The sequence below is a fragment of the Myxocyprinus asiaticus genome, chromosome 34, assembly GCF_019703515.2.
Source record: "Myxocyprinus asiaticus isolate MX2 ecotype Aquarium Trade chromosome 34, UBuf_Myxa_2, whole genome shotgun sequence".
Classification (NCBI taxonomy): Eukaryota; Metazoa; Chordata; class Actinopteri; order Cypriniformes; family Catostomidae; genus Myxocyprinus; species Myxocyprinus asiaticus.
The window spans coordinates 33532033-33555988 of record NC_059377.1 but is presented as its reverse complement, the minus strand read 5'-3'; the positions used below and the strand labels follow the sequence as shown (position 1 = coordinate 33555988).

The 23956-nt window shown below is 36.7% G+C and overlaps 1 non-coding gene and 2 gene segments (V, D, J or C); all 3 read right to left on the bottom strand.

Moving 5' to 3' along the window:
- Positions 1-5419: 5419 nt before the first annotated feature.
- On the bottom strand, positions 5420-6746 carry LOC127424981 (Ig kappa-b4 chain C region-like). The segment is given in 3 exon segments: positions 5420-5923; positions 6616-6679; positions 6723-6746. Coding segments are annotated over 3 exon segments (411 nt in total).
- A 1657-nt stretch (positions 6747-8403) lies between these two features.
- Positions 8404-8475, bottom strand: trnap-agg (transfer RNA proline (anticodon AGG)). The gene has a single exon. It is a non-coding gene; the product is annotated as a tRNA-Pro (tRNA).
- A 2852-nt stretch (positions 8476-11327) lies between these two features.
- On the bottom strand, positions 11328-14244 carry LOC127424980 (Ig kappa-b4 chain C region-like). The segment is given in 3 exon segments: positions 11328-12901; positions 13883-13971; positions 14228-14244. Coding segments are annotated over 3 exon segments (423 nt in total).
- Between the last annotated feature and the right edge of the window lie 9712 nt (positions 14245-23956).

The window sequence follows — 23956 nt, the reverse complement described above, 5'->3', positions numbered from 1 at the left end:
AGCTTACCCGCTTTGTCCCCCGACTCAAAGTATGACTGTCTTGCCCTGAATAACCAAAACTCCACTTTCCGTGACAAAATAGTATTATATCTATATTTCAATCGGGTCAATTCTCTGAGGCCATCAGACGACGTTCAGTGCTTCAGCTCTGCCTCGGCACTTTTAATATTCCCTTCCAACTCTACAAGTTCTTGTGCTTTGGGTTTTTTGATGAATGAGGCATACTGTATGATCCAACCCCTAAGAACCACCTTAAGTGCCTCCCAAGCCACGCCCACAGAGGATACTGAGGACCAGTTGGTCTCCATATAAACACTGATTTCAGTCTTTAACATTTGTTGGAAATCAGGATTTTGCAAAAGGGACACATTAAGGTGCCAACTATATGATTTCTTTTTCTCTGTATATGGCAACACCTTTAAACTCACCAGGGCATGATCTGAGACTAAGATATTTCCAACTGAACAATCAACAACAGATGAAATGAGGGATTTAGATATAAAAACAATAATCTATTCTAGAATAAATCTTATGGACTGATGAAAAAAATGTATAGTCCCTACCAGATGGGTTCAAAAGTCTCCAAATATCCGTAAGGCCAAGAGTTTTACACATCCTGTGAAGCGTCAGTGTTGCTCTAGGGGGTTTACACACTTTTGCTTCACTATGATCAAGGACTGAGTCCATCAAAAGATTAAAGTCTCCTCCCAATATTATATCATGAGGAGTGCCAGCGACTTGCAACATCCCTTCAAAAACTATAAAAAAGCCCTGATCATCAGTGTTAGGTGTGTAAATATTAGCCAAAATCAACCTTTGCCCTTGAATTTCAACTAACACAATAATTACTCTTCCTAATTTATCTTTAATCTGTTTGAGAAATTTGAATTGTAAATGTTTATTTACCAATATAATGACTCCTTTGCTCTTACTTGAGCCAGCACTAAAGAAAACATGCCCACCCCATATCTTCCCAAATTTTTCAGCTTCCTGCGGGGAAAGATGTGTTTCTTGAAGAAACACTATATCATATTTCTTATGTTTAAGAAAAGAAATAACCTTCTTTCTTTTTTGGGGGTGCCCCAACCCATTCACATTCCACGTGGAGAGAGATAGTACACTCATATTAACATCTGACATTTTGATTTAGTAAAAAAAATAAATTGTGTGTCAAAAACAAAATTATATAGACCACATTCCCCATTAGTGAAACAATCAACCCCCGAACAAAACAAACAGAAAAAAGAAAAACTTGTGCATTAACCCCGCGCTCGAAAGCGCCAACCGGCGACAATCCCTCTAAACTCAAAAGGTCCATGAACGCCCACGAGTCCCCACGACAACTTTGCCATCGGATTGTGAGGCAAAATTACATAACAGAAAATACATTGTAAAATAAACCCAGTCAATAGGAAGAATGAACACAAAGAACGTGTAGATTCATCACAGAACTGTCTCAAAGGTGTGATCTTACACAAAACAAATTCCAGCTGATATAAAACCGATCAGATTCCTTGGATAGACAAACGAATGTTCAGTGAGCCGGCTGTTATGAGTTCAGCGGATGACGTAATCATTCCAATGTCCTGTAAAAATACTCAACAAAACAAACTACAGCCAGCAGGAGGAATAAGTACAAAGAACGAACAGATTAATCCACAGCTGTTGCAAAGGAGTGTTATTCAATTGAACAAGCTCCAGCCGCTAGGCGGAGCCAACACAAAAAGAAACAAAACCGGCATCCCGGTTCCCTGGATGGTCGAGTCAATTCACTCGGAGGCGCATAAACATATATACCATGACTTACACAATCCGTCAACTTTATAAAAGATATCCTTTGTGTGAGCATGTAGATATTTTGTGGTCATCCATAGTGTCCACTCTCAATCTGTCCAGGAACTTAAATGTAAAAGTTTCTTTAAGGAAAGTGTTATTCACAAAACAAGCTCCAGCCGCTAGGCGGAGCCAACGCAAAAAACCTAAAATGTCGCCCAGCTTCCTCAAGAGTTAGGTACAGCGAGTCAGGCCCACTCACATGAGAAACATCCAATGGTTTACTCAGTCATTGAGTCAATAAAAGACATTGCCAGATTTGGACATGTGAATACTTTGCGACCGTTTTTCGTTTCTATTCTCAGTTCGGCAGGTAACATCAGAGCAAACAAGATCTTTTTCCGATGTAAGAGTTTCTTACATTCCTTGAACCGATCGCGTTTCTCTCTTGTCGAACTCGCAAAGTCCAGGAACATGAAAATATTATGGTTCTTCCAAGAAAGCTTCCCTTTGCTCCTCGCCTGGCTTCCCTTGCTCCTCTTTATCGGATGATCTCAGAAATCTGGCCAGAATCGATCTGGGCCTGTCTCCCTCAGCAGATCTGCGAGCCAGGACTCTGTGAGCTCGCTCGATTTCCAGCTTGTGGCCTGTTATGTCGAGCAGACTCGGGGAAAAACTCGTCTAGGAATATCACCATATCTCTGCCCTCCTCATGCTCAGGAATTCCAACAATTCGAACTTTATTCCTGCGGTTTCTATTCTCAAGATCTTCAAGCTTTTCAAGGAGATGTTCCAAATCAACTTTGGTCGCGGGCGGATTAGCGGTTAATTCCCTCTCCAAAGATTCCAGAAAATCGATTCGTTTTTCAACATCAGTCACTCTTGTACCTAACTCAGAGAATTTTATTTCCATCGCCGTAATCGATCGACGTATTACAGCGAGATCCTCCAAGTCAGCAAGAATCTTCGTCAACATCACCGACATGTTGGACAACTGACGCTGGATTCCTTCTCCCGCCGCGCCATCCAAATCGAGTCTCCGGTCTGTAGGCCTGTCGGGGCTTTCATCCTGAACACGTAAGTGTCTTTTAATATCTCCAGAGCCCGAGGATTTTGACTTCTTTGCCATGTTTTGCAACAAAGGGCAAATGTATAACTGGGTGTATCAAAATTAACCAGATTATAACATGAAAATAATCGAAAATTCAGCAAAGTGCGCAGAGCTCATCGCTCACACGTCTGCTCCTTGCATGGCGTCACGTGACCACCCCTCCCCCCCACCCCCCATTCAGTTCTGACAAAACAGAGGTACTAATTATTGGACCAAAATCCTCTACAAACAAGCTGCTAACATATAATTTGACTCTCGATGGATGTACTGTTACATCGTCTTCTATATCGAAGAACATAGGTGTTATATTTGATAGAAATCTGTCCTTTGAAAATCACATTGGCTATCTATGTAAGTGTAGTTCTAACAGGAGACTCACAGCTGTACACGCCATTCATCATCACGCCATTATCTAGTTAGCTCCTAGCCAGTCATACATCAGCCATTGCTTTAAAAGCCTGCTTCAATTCACCTCTTTGCTGTTTCAGTGTGCCAACACGGCAACCTCCACCACCACCAGTCGAGTCCTGTCCTGCATGGGGTAGGCTCCTTGCCCCCTGCCTCCTATCTCCAGCAGGATCTGACGGTTCGAGTAGCAATCTCACCGGACCACCAGAAAGAGAAATTATGTTCTCTGGTTCAATATCATTTCATCAAATAAATGTCATGTCAACTTTACAAAGTCTGCAAGTCTTTCTGATAGAAATGTGAACTTCCGCAGTTAATCCAGGATGGACTTTAGACATTAGTCATTAATCTTACAGTTCATACAAAATATATTCATATATTTTTGTTTAAATACTGCCCCTTAACACTTATTTAATTTACTCATTTTAAACCATGACTTGCACTAAACATAAATAACTAATATTGGCATTATATTTCTGCTGTTTAGCCACAGGGGAACTGGCCCCCACAGTGAGCCTTGTTTCCCCCAAGGCTATTTTCTCCATTAACCAACATCTTATGGAGTTTTGTGTTCCTTGCCACAGTCACTTTTAGCTTGCTTACTTGGGGTCTAAATATAGTTATTTACTTATTTGTTTTTTTTTTTTAAATTATATTATTATAAGTCACAAATTATAAGCACTTTTTTTAATCAAACTGCACAATGATGACTGACATTACATATATTACAGCTTAATTTTCTGTTAAAGCATGATTTTCTTTAAAACTGCTAACAATGTGTGTCGTGAAAAGCACTATACAAATAACAATGACTTGAACTGACTTGACTATCAAAGATTTTGCACCAAATTGTGACAGGAATGTCTATTTGGGTATATTTATTGCATTGTTTCCCAGATTGAATGTGTATCTGATTTCTTGTAATCTGGATCCCCCCTTTTTTTTATTGACTGTCAAGTCCCTGTTCTGACAGTAGTGCACCAGTACATCCAGTTACTGCTGTAGCCCTTGTGCAGTAGATGATGTAAGACTGAGTGCCAAGTTATTTACCTTCAGAGGGCGCAATCCCCTGTGAACACAAAAGAAGGCCCCGGTCATTCAACAAAATCTCTGAGAAAATCAGCATACCAATTTTCTCACAAAGACTCATCTCTTTCTCAGAAACTCCCAACGGAGTGTAAAAAGAGTAATTGTTGTATTTCCACATCTGTTCTCTCTCCTCCTCCCCTCTTCTGTCTCTCTCATCTCAGAATCACTTTAAAACACACTTAAATCTTGTAGGTAACAAATACCTCATTATATGTCTGGCTATACATGTTTCATATAATTGAAATGGTCTCAGTGTGACTGGTGAAAAGGTCTCATTACCACAACTGTAAATTACATGATAACACAGTTTTGAGAATTTAGAGTAATTCTGACCAATTTTGATGGGGTGCCTACCTCCTTGACTTTTCGAAATGACCTCCTGCATGTAGATAAAGTGTGACCCCAGGACCAAACCTCCAAACCTATTCATCTCCAAATTCTTATTAAGCCATTTTTTTTTTTATTTTTTTTTTTTATGTTGGAATTGGTACTAAATTCTCGCAACTCGATTTGTATTTTATTGCTACCTGCTAATGTATTGGCACAACACAGATACATGCACTTTCTTACGTCACCTTAAGACAGCATTTTTCAAGATAATGTGAATTTAAAAGTGAATTTAAAAAAAGAAGAAACACAATTCTAAAATGAACTGAGGATACTTAATAACTGAACTGATATAAAACGAACTTTTACTTTACAATAATTCAATCACAAAGAATTTCCAGCTTTGTGTTGAGACTCTCATCTTATTCTTGAGCTGGTTACACCTGTGTGCTGTTTAAATCAACATGTAAAATCAAGAAATCAAAATAGAATTTAATTTTGTAAAAAGATATGTCAGTCTAGATATTTTGATAAAAAGCTAATGTAATAAAAAGCTATGGTCAAACATGTGACTCTTTATCGTGCTCTCTTTATCATGCTTTGCATTTTAAATCTATATTCTCTATTTTGCTATCTCTTTAATCTTTATAATATGCTATAATTATGGTATTCATAAAACCATCAAATCAACATAAAAAAAAATCAGCACTGTTAATAATTCAAAAAGATTTTATTTGGCAAAATAGCATTTTAATTCAAACAAAGAGTTTGATCTATTATCTGTGATTTGTATTAAAACAAACAAAGACCTAAAGAAAACTTTAAGATCTATGTGTGAATAAATGAGTGTATGCATGCATATCATTATATGCGTGCCTAAATGTGTGTACTATCACTCCACATCACACTCTTGTGTGTTCAGGATCTTGGTGACTGGTTTCTGGGAGCTCTGAGTGGCTTCACAGCTGATGGTTTTTGCACTGCTCCACTCACTCTCAGTGAGAGTCATACTGCTGCTCCAGCTGTACAGTCCATCTTTCTGCAGCACACCGGGACTCACATTCACCCCAGAGTTCCTGCTGCCACAATCCACCTTCCAGCTCAACTTCCAGTCAGAGGGGAATCCCTTACTGCCTACACACATGACTGTAGCTTTACCCTGCTTCAACTCATCTCTGGAGGGTGGCAGGACCGTTAGAGTGGGCTGAGTGTCAGCTAGAGAGAAAGAGAGGGAAATTTGAAGTTTCAGTCCCCTCAAAAAATGTTATTTCAGTCATTGTGAGTGTCTTTCACTTCCCTTTAAGATATTTACCATTAATCAAGCAGATCTGAGTGCAACAGACTGTAAAAAGAGCTTTTATCTCAAGATTCAAGATACATAACTTGCATTCAGTATTGATAATAATATTCAGGTTTAAAATTATATTAACATTTTTACACTGATGTATATATTCTGATGTATTCAGGATTGCAACAATATATTTAGATTTCATATAATTATTTTCATATTTAATCAGTGTATAAGCTGCATTTTGGCTGACCAATATGTTTCTAATTCTAACAGAGTAAATGACTAAAAATGTCACTTTCTAATGTAAAAATTCATATGGTAACACTTTACACTAAGATTCTATTTGTTAACATTAGAAAATGCATTATCATGAACAAATAATGAACAATACATTTTTACAGCCATAATTTTTTACATCTTTTTTTAATGTTCATTTATAAAGATATAGTTGTTTATTGTTAGTTTATGTTAGTTCATAATGCATTAACTATAACTTATATATAAATATATATATATAAATTAATTGTTCTTCTCTAATCTTTAAAAAAAATATGTTTTATTTAATTTTATTAAATAATTAAATGTCTATTTTGAAAATAGAGAAAGTTTGACTTACTTCCAACTGAGAGTCGGGTGCCTCCACCAAAAGTGTTCCACAGTGATACAAACACATTCAGCGGCTGTACAAAAACCTCCTGCACTAACGCCACCTAATTTTTCTACTTTTGCAAGCAGTACAAATGCCATGTCGTAACTTTCTTATTGATGATAAAAATTAAGAATACATCCACACAGCAAAATAAATAAATAATATAAAAATAAAAATTAGTCCAATTATTCATTTAATATATATAATATTGTCAGTCTTGTTTTAAAAAGTCTTTTGTGAATCTCACTCATAGGGGCTGTTCAAGTTGTAAACGCTGAATTAGTAAATTACAAACAAAAAGTAGACGCGTGTCTAATTTGAATTCTTGCTTTCACATTCTATTTACAATTTCAAATAATTTGATGTAATAACAAGCATTTCACAAAAGAATATTATAATTACAAAAATATTTAGAGTATGCTACAACATGCGTATGACTCAAAGTCCATCACAGAGATTAATTCTCATTCCAGAGAGGTTTGATACAGTACCAGAGAGCCAAGCTGACATTTCAAACAAGAAGAACAAAATGCATAGTGAATAAGAATTTTGACAGTGGGGAAAAAAGACAATATTGGCAACATGCTCTTGTTTGATGTCATCTGTTCTACCATATGGATCATGTGCCATTGTCTATTAAAAATGTATAAACATTTTGTTACAGTCACAACTCTCTTTTAAGTATGTGAATCTTAAGGAGAGGAAGTAGATCTAACACTGTATCAAAACATCATCTATAGCTATATAAACGTGTTCTCCAAAACAAAATGAAGACATTATGCATAAAGTGCAAATTTTGCATATTTCCTTTCGACTTGTACCAGTGTGGATATTTTTAGCTTATATTGTTTTTTCATTTTTATGTCACAAACATCTTTTTATAAAGAGTACTCTATATATAACAGTATTAAATGAAGAATGTCTTTTGTTATCATTTTTTTTTTGTTGTTTTTTTTTTTTTTTTTTTTTTGAAGTCAGTAATGGCCAAGCAAATGTTAGAAATGTTAATTATAGGATTTAATGATTAAACAAAATTTTACAAAACAGCCTACTTCAGATTGCACATACTATGGTGCCGTAATCCTGCAATGCAATAAAAAATAAGAAAAAGGACTTCTGAGTTTATATCTCGCAATTGCAACAAAAAAGTATGGTTGAAATTACAAGATATAAAGCGGCAATTGTGAGAAAAAGTCACAGTTGTGAGATATATAGTCAGAAATACCTTTCAGATTGCATTTACTAGTGCCTTAATCCTGCCACAGAAGAAAAATAAATAAGACAATTCTGATTTAAATCTCACAACTGAGACTTTATTTCTTGCAATTATGAGAAATAAAATCACAATTGTGATATAAAGTCAGAATTACCTTCTTTATTTCCCTTATCCCTGGCAGGATCTGGCTTCCATAACGTACAAATAGTTCTGAGATTATGTTCAATGATTCTCACATCCATCAGCTGAGTAGGCCGTACTGCACTGTACTACATAGGTACAGTATAATATAAGTACTATAAAGATATCGGCTACTTTATAAAGTCTGATAAACTCAACAGTTTTTATAAATGAACTTTATTAAAGAAAGCCGTTACTTCCATTGTACTATGCATTTCCACAATACACTCAGATACTTGTTTCTGTTACAGTATGTAGCTTGGTGTAATGTAATATGAATAACCTTAAAGTCTTTGCCTGGAAATGGTTACTATAAAGTGGCAGTTCCAAGATTATCTCTTAAAAGTTTGTCAAAAAAAGGGCTCGTCCGGGATTTGAACCCGGGACCTCTCGCACCCTAAGCGAGAATCATACCCCTAGACCAACGAGCCTTGAATATGAACGGGAATATGGCATTCCACGTTGCATAAGACTACAGGATCATCAGTGAATATGTTATTTAGTTGTTTTGGTGCGAGCTACTGCCGAATGGCGCCACCTGGTGTCTTCAACCACTTCCTGTGTGATCATCAGCATCCAGCCACAACAAACTATAAGAACGTTATATAGCAATAGCACTTGGATTTCTTTAGTGATTTACTTATTTGCCTCACTGATACTGGATTACAGCGTGAAGACCTACCTATATATTAAACTGTAACTGTACAGGTAAAAAAAAAAATCTCTAAATATCATATCTATGCTACGTGCGCGTGAGCACGTGTAAAAGTTCAGTTTAAAAATTCACTGTACATCTTCACAGCTGTTTATCTTCTTTTATAAATTGTGTTGCACTCATCTTGGGAAATCTATCACCAGATGACTTAATAGTAAGTAAATCTGAACTATGAAACCCTATGTATTTTTGCACATGAATAGAAAGCGTGTTGACAACACAGAAAGTTAGATTGTGTCCTGATGTGACTGGCTCGTTGGTCTAAGCTCGGGTATGAATCTCAGGGTGTGTTCACACTTGTAGTTCGGTTATCTTGGTCCAGACCAAAAAAGAAAAGGATACATTTAGTCCTGGTTCGCTTAGTGTTCACACTGGCATTTTTAACACCGAACCTAAAGATACAAAACAAAAGGCATAAGGATAAGATCACAACCTGATTGGACAGCTTTTATGACATATATTTTGTACTGTTGTAAATTGTAATGTCCCAGATAGCACACGTACATTTCCGAGATATCTGTTTAGATCATTTCATCTGTAAAGCATCACAATCTAATTAACATCTGCTAAACATCTTAAAAAGATCAGATTTACAAACATTCTAAACCATAAACGTCTCAAAGACATCTGCTGAATGTCTTATTGACTGAGAAATACTTATTGACATACATCTTATAGATGTATTGCAGATGAGCAAACAACATAAATATGTCTTCTAGATGCAGCAACACACATCAAATAGACATCTGGGTGATGTACGTGTGCTGTCAGGGTTCTGTTGCACTAAATCTGGAAGCCATGATTTCAATCTGTCCAGTAGTTGTGTGTGTCACTCCATCCTGCATTTAACGGAATGGGAGTCATAGCTATTATTTATTTTATTATCAATTAGAAACATTACGGGACACTGCTTCTCAATACCATTTGTGAGTTTGAGTTTTGAAATACAAGTAAAAAAAAAAATACAAAAATTCCAGATAACCAAATGAAGCATGCTCCATGTTCTTGTTCTCTGAAAGAGCATTTACATTGTGAAGACACTTTGCATTGGAGCTGCATGCTTCAGTGCTCTCAAAGTGCTTATAGACCTGTACGCACAGATGTTATAACTGAACAGCTCTTTTACACAATACCAGATTCAAAAGAAAACATGACTTTAACATATATTTTATTTAACACATTTATTTTAACAGGATTCTACATAATATACAGTATAAAATAAATTATTTTTAGACCCATTGTACAAGCCCTTTTTTCTGGAAAGAATTCTGACTTGAGCTAAATATCAATGTCACACCATTTTAACTACAGGTTTTCAATTCTAGAAAAGTTTGGTGCTAGGATTATTTAATATGGAAAATGTATATGCTTAAAAAAAATTAAAAAAAGACACACACATATACACAGTTGTTGCAGCTATCCTTATGAGGACTCTCCATAGACATAATTATTTTTATACTGTATGAACTATAGATTCTATCCCCTAACCCTACCCCTAAACCTAACCCTCACAAAAAACTTTCTGCATTTTTACATTTTCAATAAAACATTATTTAGTATGTTTTTTTTAAGCGATTTGAATTATGGGGACACTAGAAATGTACAGAAAAGTCCTAGTAAACCACCTAAACCCGCCCACACACACACACACACACACACACACACACACTGCTGTTCATTTCTGTCAAACACTCCATAACAATATTATCTATATGACTTTAAAATATTAAACAACATGGTACCATAGTTATTGCAATCTTTTAAAACCCATGAAATAAATGTTTAGGTTGAAAATCATGAAGTTGAACCTTGCTCTCAGTATTTCAGAACAAAATAAATCTAGTGTAACTATAGTGAGCTGTGTTTTTTTTTATATTGAACAAACAAACACATCACCAACTGAACTAACTTATTTGATTTAAGTAATTTAATATCAGGTCACTGTCAACAAGCAGCACGTACAAATATAAAAAGTAGACAACAAATTAATCATGACATCTTCTAATGAACAAAAAGTGTATGATTTTTCCTATTTCTGACTTTAAAAAAAGCAGTGTAAAATAAACAATTACTATAACACCTTTAGATTTTTTTGTTTTTTTTAAGTGTTCATCAGTATCAAATTAATGATTCAGTGTTTACTCTTTTGTTCTCCAGTTTCTGTGGGGCAGATTTTGACTCAATCTGAGACTCAAACAGTGCAGTCTGATCAAACTGTCATTATTCACTGTAAACATACACCAGCAATAAACCTTGTGAAAAAAGGAACTACTCAGTATTGCATGTCCTGGTATCGTCAGATTCCTGGAGAAGCTCCTGAACTCCTGATCTATTACACATCAGAGAGAGCTTCAGGAGTTTCCTCTAGATTCAGTGGCACTGAAAGTGGAAACCACATTGACTTTACACTGACCATCAGTCAAGTCCAGCCTGAAGATTCAGGAGATTATTACTGTCAGAGTGACTATGACAAGGGCTCTAACAACTTCGTGTTCACACAGTGTAAAAGCATAATACAAAAACCTCTTGTTGTGGTTAGACTTCACTGCTATGCATTACCTCACTGAAAATGGTGGTTTAAAATCACTTGACTGATTTTTAATAAACACAGACTTATATTTTATGATTTCTGTCAAACACTACACAACATACTCTATTTTTTAAAATAAATGTTAAACACTAGGGCGTCATAATCATACTTATTATTTCCATTCAAACTGCAATCTATTAAAATATAGCTAATCAATTTTTGGTAAACAGACGTAAAGGCGAAAGATCAAAGTCATCACTGTTGTACATTGTTTGTAGACATATTAAGTAAATAGTGAAAATGTGGAAATGTTTTACCAAGACTTTACTTTTAGAAGTTTACAGTGCTAAAAGTGCTGACACTGAAGGAACACCCAATAAAAAGTTTGTAATGTTGTTGGTTAGGCAGATGAGATGGATACAAATCGATGCAAAAAACTTTATTGGGACAAAATTGTTTGGTGTGGTGGAAATGATGCCACAACTGTGGGACAGTTGTAAATCTTGGAAAATTCAGTTCAGAAATAATTTACAGAACATACAATAAATATTGAAATGGTTTATGAGTATTTCACTCTTTGTTTAGATCATCATTTTTAAACGTAATAATTTGTATTTTTATAATGTATTTTCATAGCTCAATATTGAAAGTCTGGGTCTGGGACAAAACTAAATCTATAAGACCTATATAAAAGGCATTTGAAAAGTACCAAAAATAAATGATGAAGGTCTGGTAAAAAGTCAGTTTTAATGTGATCTTTATATGAGAAAAGGAAAAACTATTAAATCTGCAAGTTTTAATAAAAACCAACCCCTCTGACATTATATGAAATTGCCCGAAGTTGAAGAAACACCCTATTATATGTTTAAAATAATGTGCTACTGCATATTTATTCATAACAACAAAATTAATTGAATATTGTTAATGATTCAAAAAGTTTTTATTTGGCAGTAAAGCATTTTTAACACATAAAACATATAGTTGTGGTCATGCGTGCATGGCTGTAGCTAGTGGGGTGAAAGGTGGTAATGATTCTTGGGGCCCATAGTTCCAGGGGGCCTCCACAACAAATTATAAACATTCTTTTTAATAGGAAACGGGCCCAGAGCAATATACAGTCAGGGGACCCAGAATACCATGCTATGGCCCTGTATGCGTGGTAATCATAAGCATACAGAAAACTAGAAAAAAAGTTATATAGCAAATCTATGATAATGGCTTTTGTGAAGATTTGTGCTTGAATATGTGTGTGAATGACTGAGTGAATGAATATGCATGTCTGTGAGTGTGTGTTTTCACTGCACATCACACTGTTCTGTGTTAAGGTTCTTGATAACTGGAGTATGGAAACCCTGAGTGGCTTCACAGCTGATGGTTTTTGCACTGCTCCACTCTCTCTCAGTGAGAGTCAGACTGCTGCTCCAGCTGTACAGTCCATCTTTCTGCAGCACACCGGGACTCACGTTAACACCAGAGTTTCTGCTGCCACCATCCACATTCCAGCTCAGCTGCCAGTCAGAGGGAAATCCCTTATTTGCTAGACACATGACTGTAGCTTTACCCTGCTTCAACTCATCTCTGGAGGGCAGCAGGACCGTTAGAGTGGGCAGGGCTGTGAGTAAAATAGAGAAAAATGGAAACTTTGAAGTTTCAGTCCTCATATAAGGACATAAACAGTTATACCAGTCATTCTGAGTGTCTTTCACTTCCCTTTAATAGATTCTCTGTTAATCAAGCATAGTTTATAAACATTTCTGATATAAAAAAATGACACTATATATAATATAAATATTTTTAACACAAATGTTTATATATAGTATATAAACATTTCTGATTACTGTAAACAATTACACTATAGTAATAATAAATATGTAAATATTTCTGATTGAAAAAATCTATACTGCAGTGAAGGTTTTTTATATCAGAAAAGTTTATATACTATGGGCTACTGCACTCATATCTGCTATTTATATATATAAAACATATTTGGACAAGCCACACCTAAAATGTGTAATTTTATTGCATTATTAGATAACAAAATGTCAAACCATGTGCCATCTGCCAATAAATTATCTTTTCTCAGAACTAACTTTAATTTCCATGTGTACCATTACTTTTAAGCGAAGTCATTTTTAGTGGCTGTATGAAGTTACCATAAAGTTCAGACATCCAGAAAGTGTCCTTTTGCTTGAAATGTTTGCATGTGATATCTGTATTTAAAATTAATGTCAGAATGAATTTAGTATCTAATGCAGCGACATTCATAGTGTCCAAATGTGTTTGAAGCCACATATATAAAGAGTAGATAAGATACAAACATTATCCTCAAATGATAAAAATGAAAATATATAATTATTTCCACTTTACTAACTTTCATAATTAAGTATAATCAGAAGAATTTATGAATAAATAGTTAATACTTTAATAAAAAATGTTTCTTTGGAGGAGAGATAAACATTGATAATTTATGTTATACCAGTTTAATTTAAATAGATTTTAAAAACATTTTATATTTATGTGTATATATATATAAATTATTTGAATTTTTTTAGATTCTTTCCTTCATTTTAAAATGATCAAGAGCTTTACTTACTTCCAACTGCGAGTCGGGTGCCTCCACCAAAAGTCCACCACAAGGATACAAACACATTCAGTGGCTGAACTAAATCCCCTGCACTAACACTAAATTAATTTTGCTGTTTTGCTAACAGAATAAGAACCATGTCATGTTCCCTAATTTATGTGCAAATACATTTATACAACGGAATTGTTTTTAAATCTTTTCAGTTCTAATTATCAGCTTTTTTACACTAATCACTCACATGTTTTGGTTGAATAAACTGTAGCTATGCTAGAAGATTACTAAAATTCCTGAAAATAAGTAATATTTATAATCGAACTCACCAAAAATGCTTAAAAACAAAAAGAGCTAAAAAACCATTTGAAGTATGGCATGCTGTATAACTACAGTTTACACTTTCTTGTGGCGAGTGGCGCCTTTTGGTGGTCAAACAGCAAATATGGCTTTGCTCAGTGTCTTGTCTGAATGAAGTGTAATTTATGTGCACAAACACCTGACATGACCTCAGCTTAATACAAAAAATAAGAACATGATAATGGTCAAAACAACTAAGGAAATAAGTAAGCAATCTTTCTCTTAGACTTTCTCTGATTGATTACTTTACCACCTTAAGCTGGTTCTACACTAGCAGACTCAAAACAACTCGTTTTTGCCGAGGGTGTCACACATGAAGACTGATTTGCTGAGATCTCGCTTTCTTCAGTCAGAGGTATGACACACTTGCCGATTAAAAACGGGAGAGGGGTAACACACATAACGACTCACCGCAACTATCTCTCTCTGACAAAATAACGAACATGAGTAAAATTGCAATCGCAATAGAGTGATTTGGGGCATTTTCAGACCTGTAGCTTGCTTGATTGTTCCGAAACAGGGGCTAAAATAGTTACAATGTTGCATTTCCTTCATGGTTCAGCTGGCTTTCACAAGGTTATATTTTAAAATGCACCAAAACTGTAAAATGCCCGTCAAGGTTATTTTTATCCGTCATTAGTTTCTTTTGCATTATTTCTGCAGAATGACAGAATCGCTATGGATTTTAATCAGTGTTTGTGATGATATGCAGTGTGATAAGAATTACTTTTACCATCAGATTCCTGGAGAAGCTCCTAAACTCCTGATCTATCTCAAATCAGAGAGAGCTTCAGGAGTTTCCTCTAGATTCAGTGGCAGTAGAGTCGACATTGAATTCACTCTGACCATCAGTGATGTCCAGTCTGAAGATTCAGGAGATTATTACTGTAAATACAGTAAAACTGGAGACAGAAAGATCCCAGACTGGGTGTTCACACAGTGTAAAAGCATCATACAAAAACCTTTTTCAATAAACTACCCTCTTGCAGTTTTGACCCACAGATGTTGAAGATCATTACTCAGCTCACTGGTTTTTACTAAATACAAGTACAAACACACATATTAGCAGAAATGACAGAAAATAGAAATAACAGTTAAATGTCTGTCTGATGTGCTATACATTAAATATAATCATACAAAAAGTTAGATGAAGATAAAGATAAATAATTTGTTTTCAGTTTATAACAATTAATCAATAAACAATTATTAAATAAATCTGATTACGTTATAACAATATATTTAGATTTCTGTATGTTTCCTGTTTGATGCCTCATTATATGTAGTAGACCAGGGGTCGGCAACCTTTGTGACATGGAGTGCCATTTTTTATTTTCCTGATCAATGGCTATGCCGACGTGCCGACGATTTTCCGAAGTTTGAGCCCACTTGTGAAAATGTTTCTATTTAGCATTTTCCTATTTTAATCGTTTATATTTCATTGCAAATGATATTATCATTATAACAGTTTGAGTGAAAACTTTTTGCAAAAAACACATGTGAAACATCTTGCATGTGAATTTTCACAGAGCATCTTGTGAAAGTGTTTTAATGAAAGAAAACCTGTCCTTTTGTACAAAATGAGTTAACACAGTTAATGTCACAAATTTGCTTATTTGATTATTGATCATGAAATTGTGTGGAATCTTAGATATTTCTTATATTATGTCATACATTTTTCAAAATCACACAGAGGGGTAATCACTAGTACGCAAGCAACAGCGAGAGAGGAGCAGGCTATTTTATTTATATGTTTTTATACGTTTTCCGCACCTGCATTTCAATCTACATCTTGATGTAATCCTTCCTCATTGTAACCCACATTAAAATATGGCATGAATGAGCTTAAATAATTCATTAAAATGCATAAATAAGTTAAATAAGTTCAAATGTATACACTTAATTAAGAGTTAGTTAAAACAGTTTGATAATAATTTAATGGGGACAATTCAAATCAAATCAAATCAAATCCCTTTATTGTCACTCAACCATATACACAAGTGCAACAGTGGGTGAAAGTCTTGGGTGCAGTTCCAAGCAACATAGCAGTATGACAATTACAATAAACATCTGATTTATACGTAACACAATTTACCATTCTAACCACCTGGCGTCTGCTTGACCGGAAGTCCAGGATCCAGCTTCACAGCGAGCTGTTTAAGCCCAGAGCCCGGAGTTTCACATCAAGCTTGGAGGGCACTATGGTGTTGAATGCTGAGCTGTAGTCTACAAACAGCATTCTTACATAAGTGTTCCTTTTTTTCCAGGTGGTAGAGAGCAGTGTGTAGTTTAGATGCAATGGCATCATCAGTGCAGTGGTTGTTGCGGTAAGCAAACTGCAGTAAGTCCAGTGAGGCAGGCAGCACAGAGCAGATGTAATCTCTGATTAGCCTCTCAAAGCATTTGCTGATGATGGGGGTCAGAGCAACAGGATGCCAGTCATTTAAGCAAGTGATTTTGGATTGCTTTGGTGCAGGCACAGTGGTGGACGTAAAGCATGTGGGGACCACAGAAAAGGAGAGGGAAGGGTTGAAAATGTCCATAAAAACACCAGCCAGTTGGTTCGCGCATGCTCTGATGACGTGGCCCGGAATGCCGTCTGGACTCATGGCTTTATGGATATTCACCCGTTGGAAGGATCTGGTTACATCCGCTACAGAGACAGAGAGTGAACTAACCTCTGTAGCTTCAGCCACGGGAGCTCTCTCCACGAGGGCGGTGTTGTTTCCCTCGAAACAAGCATAAAAATTATTAAGCTCATCCGGGAGAGAGGCAGCGGTATTCATGGCAGAGTATTTATTCCCTTTGAAGTCCATGATGATATTAATTGCCTGCCACATGTTTCTAGAATCGGTGGTGTTGAACTGTCCTTCAATCTTGTCCCTGTACTGGCGTTTGGCTACTCTGATAGTTTTGCGGAGGACATAACTGGCTTGTTTATGCTACTCCGCGTTCCTGGAATTAAAAGTGGAGGTCCGCGCATTAAGTGCCACATGAACATCGCTATTAATCCACAGTTTCTGGTTAGGGTAGATCCGTATTGTTTTAGTCGGCACTACATCATCTATGAACTTCCTGATGAAACACATTACGGTATCAGCGTAGATCTCGATGTCATCATCAGAGGTGGACCGGAACAACTCCCAGTCCACGTGATCAAAACAGTCCTTTAGCGTAGAATTTGATTGGTCTGACCAGCAATGGATCATTCTGAGGGTGGGTGCTTCCTGTTTCAGTTTCTGCCTGTAAGAGGGCAGAAGGAGAATGGAAGAGTAGTCTGATTTGCCAAATGGTGTGCGGGGGAGGGATTTGTAGCCATCCTGGAAGGGAGAGTAGCAATGGTCCAAAATCCAGTCCCCTCGTATGTTGAAACTGATGTGTTGGAATTATTTCGGTGCTATTGACTTGAAGTTTCCTGCTTGCTTATACTCTCATACAGTTCCTTGAGTGCCTGGTCTGTGTCAGCTTGTGGGGGGATGTACACAGCTGTGATAATGACCGCTGTGAATTCCTCAGTAGCCAGAATGGTCGACACAGAAGCATGAGAAGTTCCAGATCAGGAGAGCAGAAAGACTTGAAAGAATGTATGTTCCTCTGATCACACCAGGATTTATTTGATCATAAAACATACACCATTACCTCTGCTTTTACCTGAGAGGTATTTTCACTCTGTCCGCTCAGTGCACTGAGAACCCCACGGGTTCGATGGCTGAGTCTGGAATCTCCACAGACATCCAAGTTTCTGTAAGGCAGATAATGCAGCAGTCCCTCTTCCCTCGTTGGAAAGAGATCCATGCTCTTAGCTCGCAGAGCTTGTTGTCCAGAGACTGAACATTTGCCAGTAGAATGCTGGGTAGTGGGGGTAGATTTGCACGACGTCTTAGTCTGACGAGAACTCCGGCTCTCCTTCCCCTTTTCTGACTGTATTTCCGCGGCCGAGCAGTCCAGAGAAAGGGCTCTGCTGTCATGTTTGAAAACAGAGTATCGGCATTGAGGTATTTTAACCTTCTGGGTCTGAGGGTATTTTTGGGCCCTGGAGAAGTTTTGACATGCCTTGACATTTGTGCTTTTTTCAGTTGCTTAAAAACATATTAATGGCTAAAGTCTGATAACACTGTATTCAGCACAAAATGTGCTACAATAATATGTGAGCAACATGTATGTATGTAGGGCTTTACTGGTTGTTTAGATCAGTGTTACTATCAGAAATAATTAATAATTATTTCTGTAGTTATTAATCAATATTTAAATTAATTAATTGGATCTAACTCATTAAACCTCATATGGGACTCCAGTAAATGTAGCGTGCTACGTTTAGGAGCAAGTTTGGTTATTAGCAATAATTAATAATTATCAAAGATAATTATTAATTATTAAAATCAATAGAACATTGATGAGAATCAATGTTAGCTTTTTTTAATCCTTTAAAATCAACACTTATCAAAGATAATCATTAATTGTTAACATCGATGAAACATTAAAATTAACACTAGCTTATTGATCATTCAAATTCAAATTCAAAGATAATTATCAATTATCAAAAATCAATAGAATATTAATAAGGATTAACATTGACGGGGCACCACCCTGAAATCAGAGACTAATAACCGAATATTAAAACAGTCTCAATATTAGATTGTTTTCTTAGGAAAATCGACATCCGAAGAATATCGATTTTCGGGAAAAAACAATGAATGAAGGTTTGAATCCGAGCACTGACATCCCGTCAGCATGACACAGGCGTATGCAAAACAAACCAAAACACTTCTCTTTGTAATATAAACAAAAGTTTATTTATGCAGTAATATCAATTAATAATTAATACAATGCAGTCAATAAACTTCCAACTTACAACTACAAACTAAACAGTGATATGATTAGATATGGAAATAAAAATAATTCTATAACACATAAGGTGTGTGTGTGACAGTGTGTGTGTGTGTGTCAGTGTGGTTAGTGAGAGAGAGAGAGAGAGAGATGATTAAGTGACAGCCCGAAAGCTGATTTCGCGATAGCTGGAGATAAAGCAGCCGTGTTCATCACTTAGAGATGCGGTTTTACGAGCGGGGCTTGTAAAAGTCCCTTGTTATTTGACTCTTTAATGGATGAACTTAGTTGCTGTCTCACCCGCGATGGCGAAAATGCACAACAGTCCAATTTGGTTGGACCACAATACAGCAAAACAAATTCGCGATAATTAATAACCTGAGTATTAATAATGAGCGGACATGGCGGTCCGTAAACTGTACAAGCAAAAAACCTTGAAACACAAGAATAACACACTATAATATTCTATCTCTGCCCAGATGTAACCTCTTACTTGAATCGCATGAGGACACAGGTAGAATGTGTTTTCCTCCGTCCTTTAAATTTGACCCGGTTTCTTGAGGCTCGTGTGATGACGAGAGGTCGTTTCCTCGCGCTGTCGGCGGGCGGTACGGCTGTTGATTGTCGGCGGGCGGTACGGCTGTTGATTCTCGGCGGGCTGGCGGAGAACTCAGAAATGTCGACTTGAAGATGGAAGAGAAATCTTTAATCTCTTCACTTCTGTAGGCCAATGGATGAAGATGCGAATTGCTTGGCGGTCTTCTTCGGATCCGTTAGAGTGTTCGGTTGAACACAGAGTAATCTCAACTCGTCCAGCGAGATGGAGATTGTATGGCTACAGTTTCAAGTTGGACATTACTTCCTTATGCCACGAGGTTGCACCGGAGAGCAGCAAAAAGCTACGTCCGTATTCGGTGAACGAAGTCGCCGGAAGCGAAATCTTTCAGCATTTCAGAATTATTTGAACTCCTGATGATGTCATGTTTGAGGGACGTTCTGTTGTGTGCCTCATCCAATAGGAGTTGAGAGCTCGATCCTTTAGTGAGCAAGGCTTCATGGATTTGTAGTCTGTTTTGGACTCCCTTTGTTTGATTTTGGCGCGATTTTTATCAGTAAGATTTACGACTTAGAAGGAGGGGGCTTGAGGAATGTTTTTTATGACTGTTAGGCCTGCCTTTGTCTTCTATCTGAATACATGAGGCCCAACATGTACATGTTTGTATTTTTGAGAAAATAACATTTATGCATGGTTTTTGAAAAAACAAAAGTCACTGAAATAAGGCCATATAACACATACTAAACATTTGTTCACAAGACTTTTGAGAACTGGGTCTTGTAGCTTAGATTTTTTGCTACAAAATGATGTGAAAACCATCCTGATTACTTATTCATACAAAACAATATAGTCATTTAACTTTTGTGAGACACAGGAAGCGTGAATGATCATGAATATTGATGTGATTCAGCTGAATTTTCAGCATCATTATTCCAGTCTTCAGTGTCACATGATCCTTCAGAAATCATTCTAATATGCTGATTTGTTTCTCAAGAAACATTTATTTTAAATTGTAAAAATATTTCACAATATTACTGTTTTTTGCTGTATTTTGGATCAAATAAATGCATATTTACAGCACATTTTACACATTTACACCCGAACAGATATTTGCGAGCACAAGCTTCGTTGATGATGAAGCAGCATATACACTAGTTAAAATATAATCTAAACATTCATATTATTTTTATATAATATTACATATCATATTTATATCATACATCATACAATTTAAATACCTGCTTTAGCCGAAACAACATTTAAATGTAACTAAATCTTGCCTATTAGGACATATTTCAAATTTCAGTACTGTGAATACTGAAACTGAAACCTAAATGACTTACGCATCTGAAATTGTATCCTCGGCTGGATCAAGTCGCTCTTCAAAATGCAAACGTTCATCGGAGTTCCGCTCTTCTTCCGAGGAAAATGTGAACTCTTTGTCACCTGTGTAGCGTGCCATCTTCCAAACGCGCAGGAAAGTGAATGAATCTGATGATGAACTTGATGTTTTTTTAAGGCATTGTTGTGGGGGCGTTTACCATTTGATTGTTCGCCTCAGCACATTACTGTATGAATAGTGCGCTCTGATGGTGGATGTGATCACATTAGTGATAATTTGCTGAGCCAGGAGAAACGGTACATCTCTTTGTTTCATACAGATTACATTGCAGGAGAATATTTGTTTTAAATTTGAATTGTTTTATTTAAAATTAGACATTTTAAGCTTTCTTTAGACATATGTTTCATGTTTGTGTATTCGCGGAGTTTCACTTGATTTTTGTGATGTGTTTCAGAAAGATGCTCACGGAGACAGAGACGGCTGAAAGCGCCCCCTGTCTATTTTCTTTATTTTACAAAAGCAAAAGGTTTTGTTGTTACTGTGAGTGTACACAAATAAAAGTAGACCCTTTATAGTTTCTAATGATGTCATACGTTTATCTGTATGCCCAAAAATGACGGAGTATTTTAAGTTGTTTCCGCTGTTATGAGGAAAAAATCCTGCAGGATGCGCCGGCGCATCCATTGACCCCAGAGGGTTAAAGTCTGGTTTTCGGTGTGCTATTGAAGAACCAATGTCCAAAAGCATTTGTCTATCGTAGACAATAAGGCAGACGACATCTAAGATGAAAAACACAAGAATTGTAGACAAAACGAACAAAAAACGGCAATATTGGGTCGGAGCACGCAGCGCAGCAGCCATACTCCACGCCATCTTGAAGCTATCATGAGTATGCCTATAAGACATTATAGGCAAATTAAAGTATGCCTATAAGGAATTATAATGACGCTTCCCCTTTAAGAGACTCATTCACTGCAAATGGGTAATGTAGCAGCAGCATAAGGAGAGATGAGAGGCAGAGAGCAGAGAAGAGAAGTGGAGAGGTTAACGAGTGAAATACGTTTATTGAGAGTTGGTTTAGAGACCTAGAAATAAAACACTTATTTGGTCGGGGACCCATAAGAAACATATCTAAGTAAACCACAGTCAGGTTTTTGTTTCTGTTGGAAGTTTGGTCACTGAGTAAAGATTCTTCCGTGTTGTGTGAGGAGACAACACAAACGTGGGAGCCAAGATGGTGAGTCAACCCAGACTACATTTCTCATCTTCATCGTGTCAGCGAGAGGATCTGCTGTGTACGGTGGACTGTTGATAAACTCGCTGCCAGAGCGGTAGGATTATTGGGATTTATCTTGAACTGAACTGGTAAGGATCTTTCTTTTTCCTTTCCTTCTTTTTTTCTGACTGAACAGAATTGGATTACATAACTGGACCTGAACTTGAACCGAATTGAAGTGTCACACATTTTATACTGTATCTTGTTTTCATAATTTCTTAATATTATGATTTCAGGTATGATTGTGTTTCACGTTAATTTGGAAATGGTGAAATTGTTCTCTTACCTGTGAAAGGAGGGGAAGAAAAAGGAGTTAACTCAAGGAAATAATGAAACCAAAATAGGCACAACCTATTAACTTAACCTGACCTAGCATAACACAACTAACTAACCCAAACAAACTATCCAACCCTGATGGATTTTCTAAACTAAACTATATCTAGACTAGGTGAAGGAGCCTAAAAAAAGGGCAAAGTGAGTTTTACTTACCTTTTGTTACCTGCAGGATTACTCATTGATCTGAATAACTGTTTTGTTTATTGTCTGTGTTAACTTCAGTAAAGTGCCGGCTTTTGTATTTAAAGCATCTGATCTTTGGTCTAACTTTATATTTCTACCCCCACTCCAATTGAGCCTAGAATTGGTCCAGTAGTATAAATAGTGTTGTATTGTAGAACACAAGTGCTACAAATTGGCGAGTCAGCCAGGAGTGGTCAAAACAGATATAAAACTAGGAACCAGAGTTAACCATCAGTTATAGTTAGTGGTGTAGCCGGTACAGAAGCTGATGAAGAACTACAGGTGCTGGTCATATAATTAGAATATCATCAAAAAGTTGATTTATTTCACTAATTCCATTCAAAAAGTGAAACTTGTATATTATATTCATTCATTACACACAGACTGATATATTTCAAATGTTTATTTCTTTTAATTTTGATGATTATAACTGACAACTAAGGAAAATCCCAAATTCAGTATCTCAGAAAATTAGAATATTGTGAAAAGGTTCAATATTGAAGACACCTGGTGCCACACTCTAATCAGCTAATTAACTCAAAACACCTGCAAAGGCCTTTAAATGGTCTCTCAGTCTAGTTCTGTACGCTACACAATCATGGGGAAGACTGCTGACTTGACAGTTGTCCAAAAGACGACCATTGACACGTTGCACAAGGAGGGCAAGACACAAAAGGTCATTGCAAAAGAGGCTGGCTGTTCACAGAGCTCTGTGTCCAAGCACATTAATAGAGAGGCGAAGGGAAGGAAAAGATGTGGTAGAAAAAAGTGTACAAGCAATAGGGATAACCGCACCCTGGAGAGGATTGTGAAACAAAACCCATTCAAAAATGTGGGGAAGATTCACAAAGAGTGGACTGCAGCTGGAGTCAGTGCTTCAAGAACCACTACGCACAGACGTATGCAAGACATGGGTTTCAGCGTCTCGCCTGGGCTAAAGACAAAAAGGACTGGACTGCTGCTGAGTGGTCCAAAGTTATGTTCTCTGATGAAAGTAAATTTTGCATTTCCTTTGGAAATCAGGGTCCCAGAGTCTGGAGGAAGAGAGGAGAGGCACACAATCCACGTTGCTTGAGGTCCAGTGTAAAGTTTCCACAGTCAGTGATGGTTTGGGGTGCCATGTCATCTGCTGGTGTTGGTCCACTGTGTTTTCTGCAGTCCAAGGTCAACGCAGCCGTATACCAGAAAGTTTTAGAGCACTTCATGCTTCCTGCT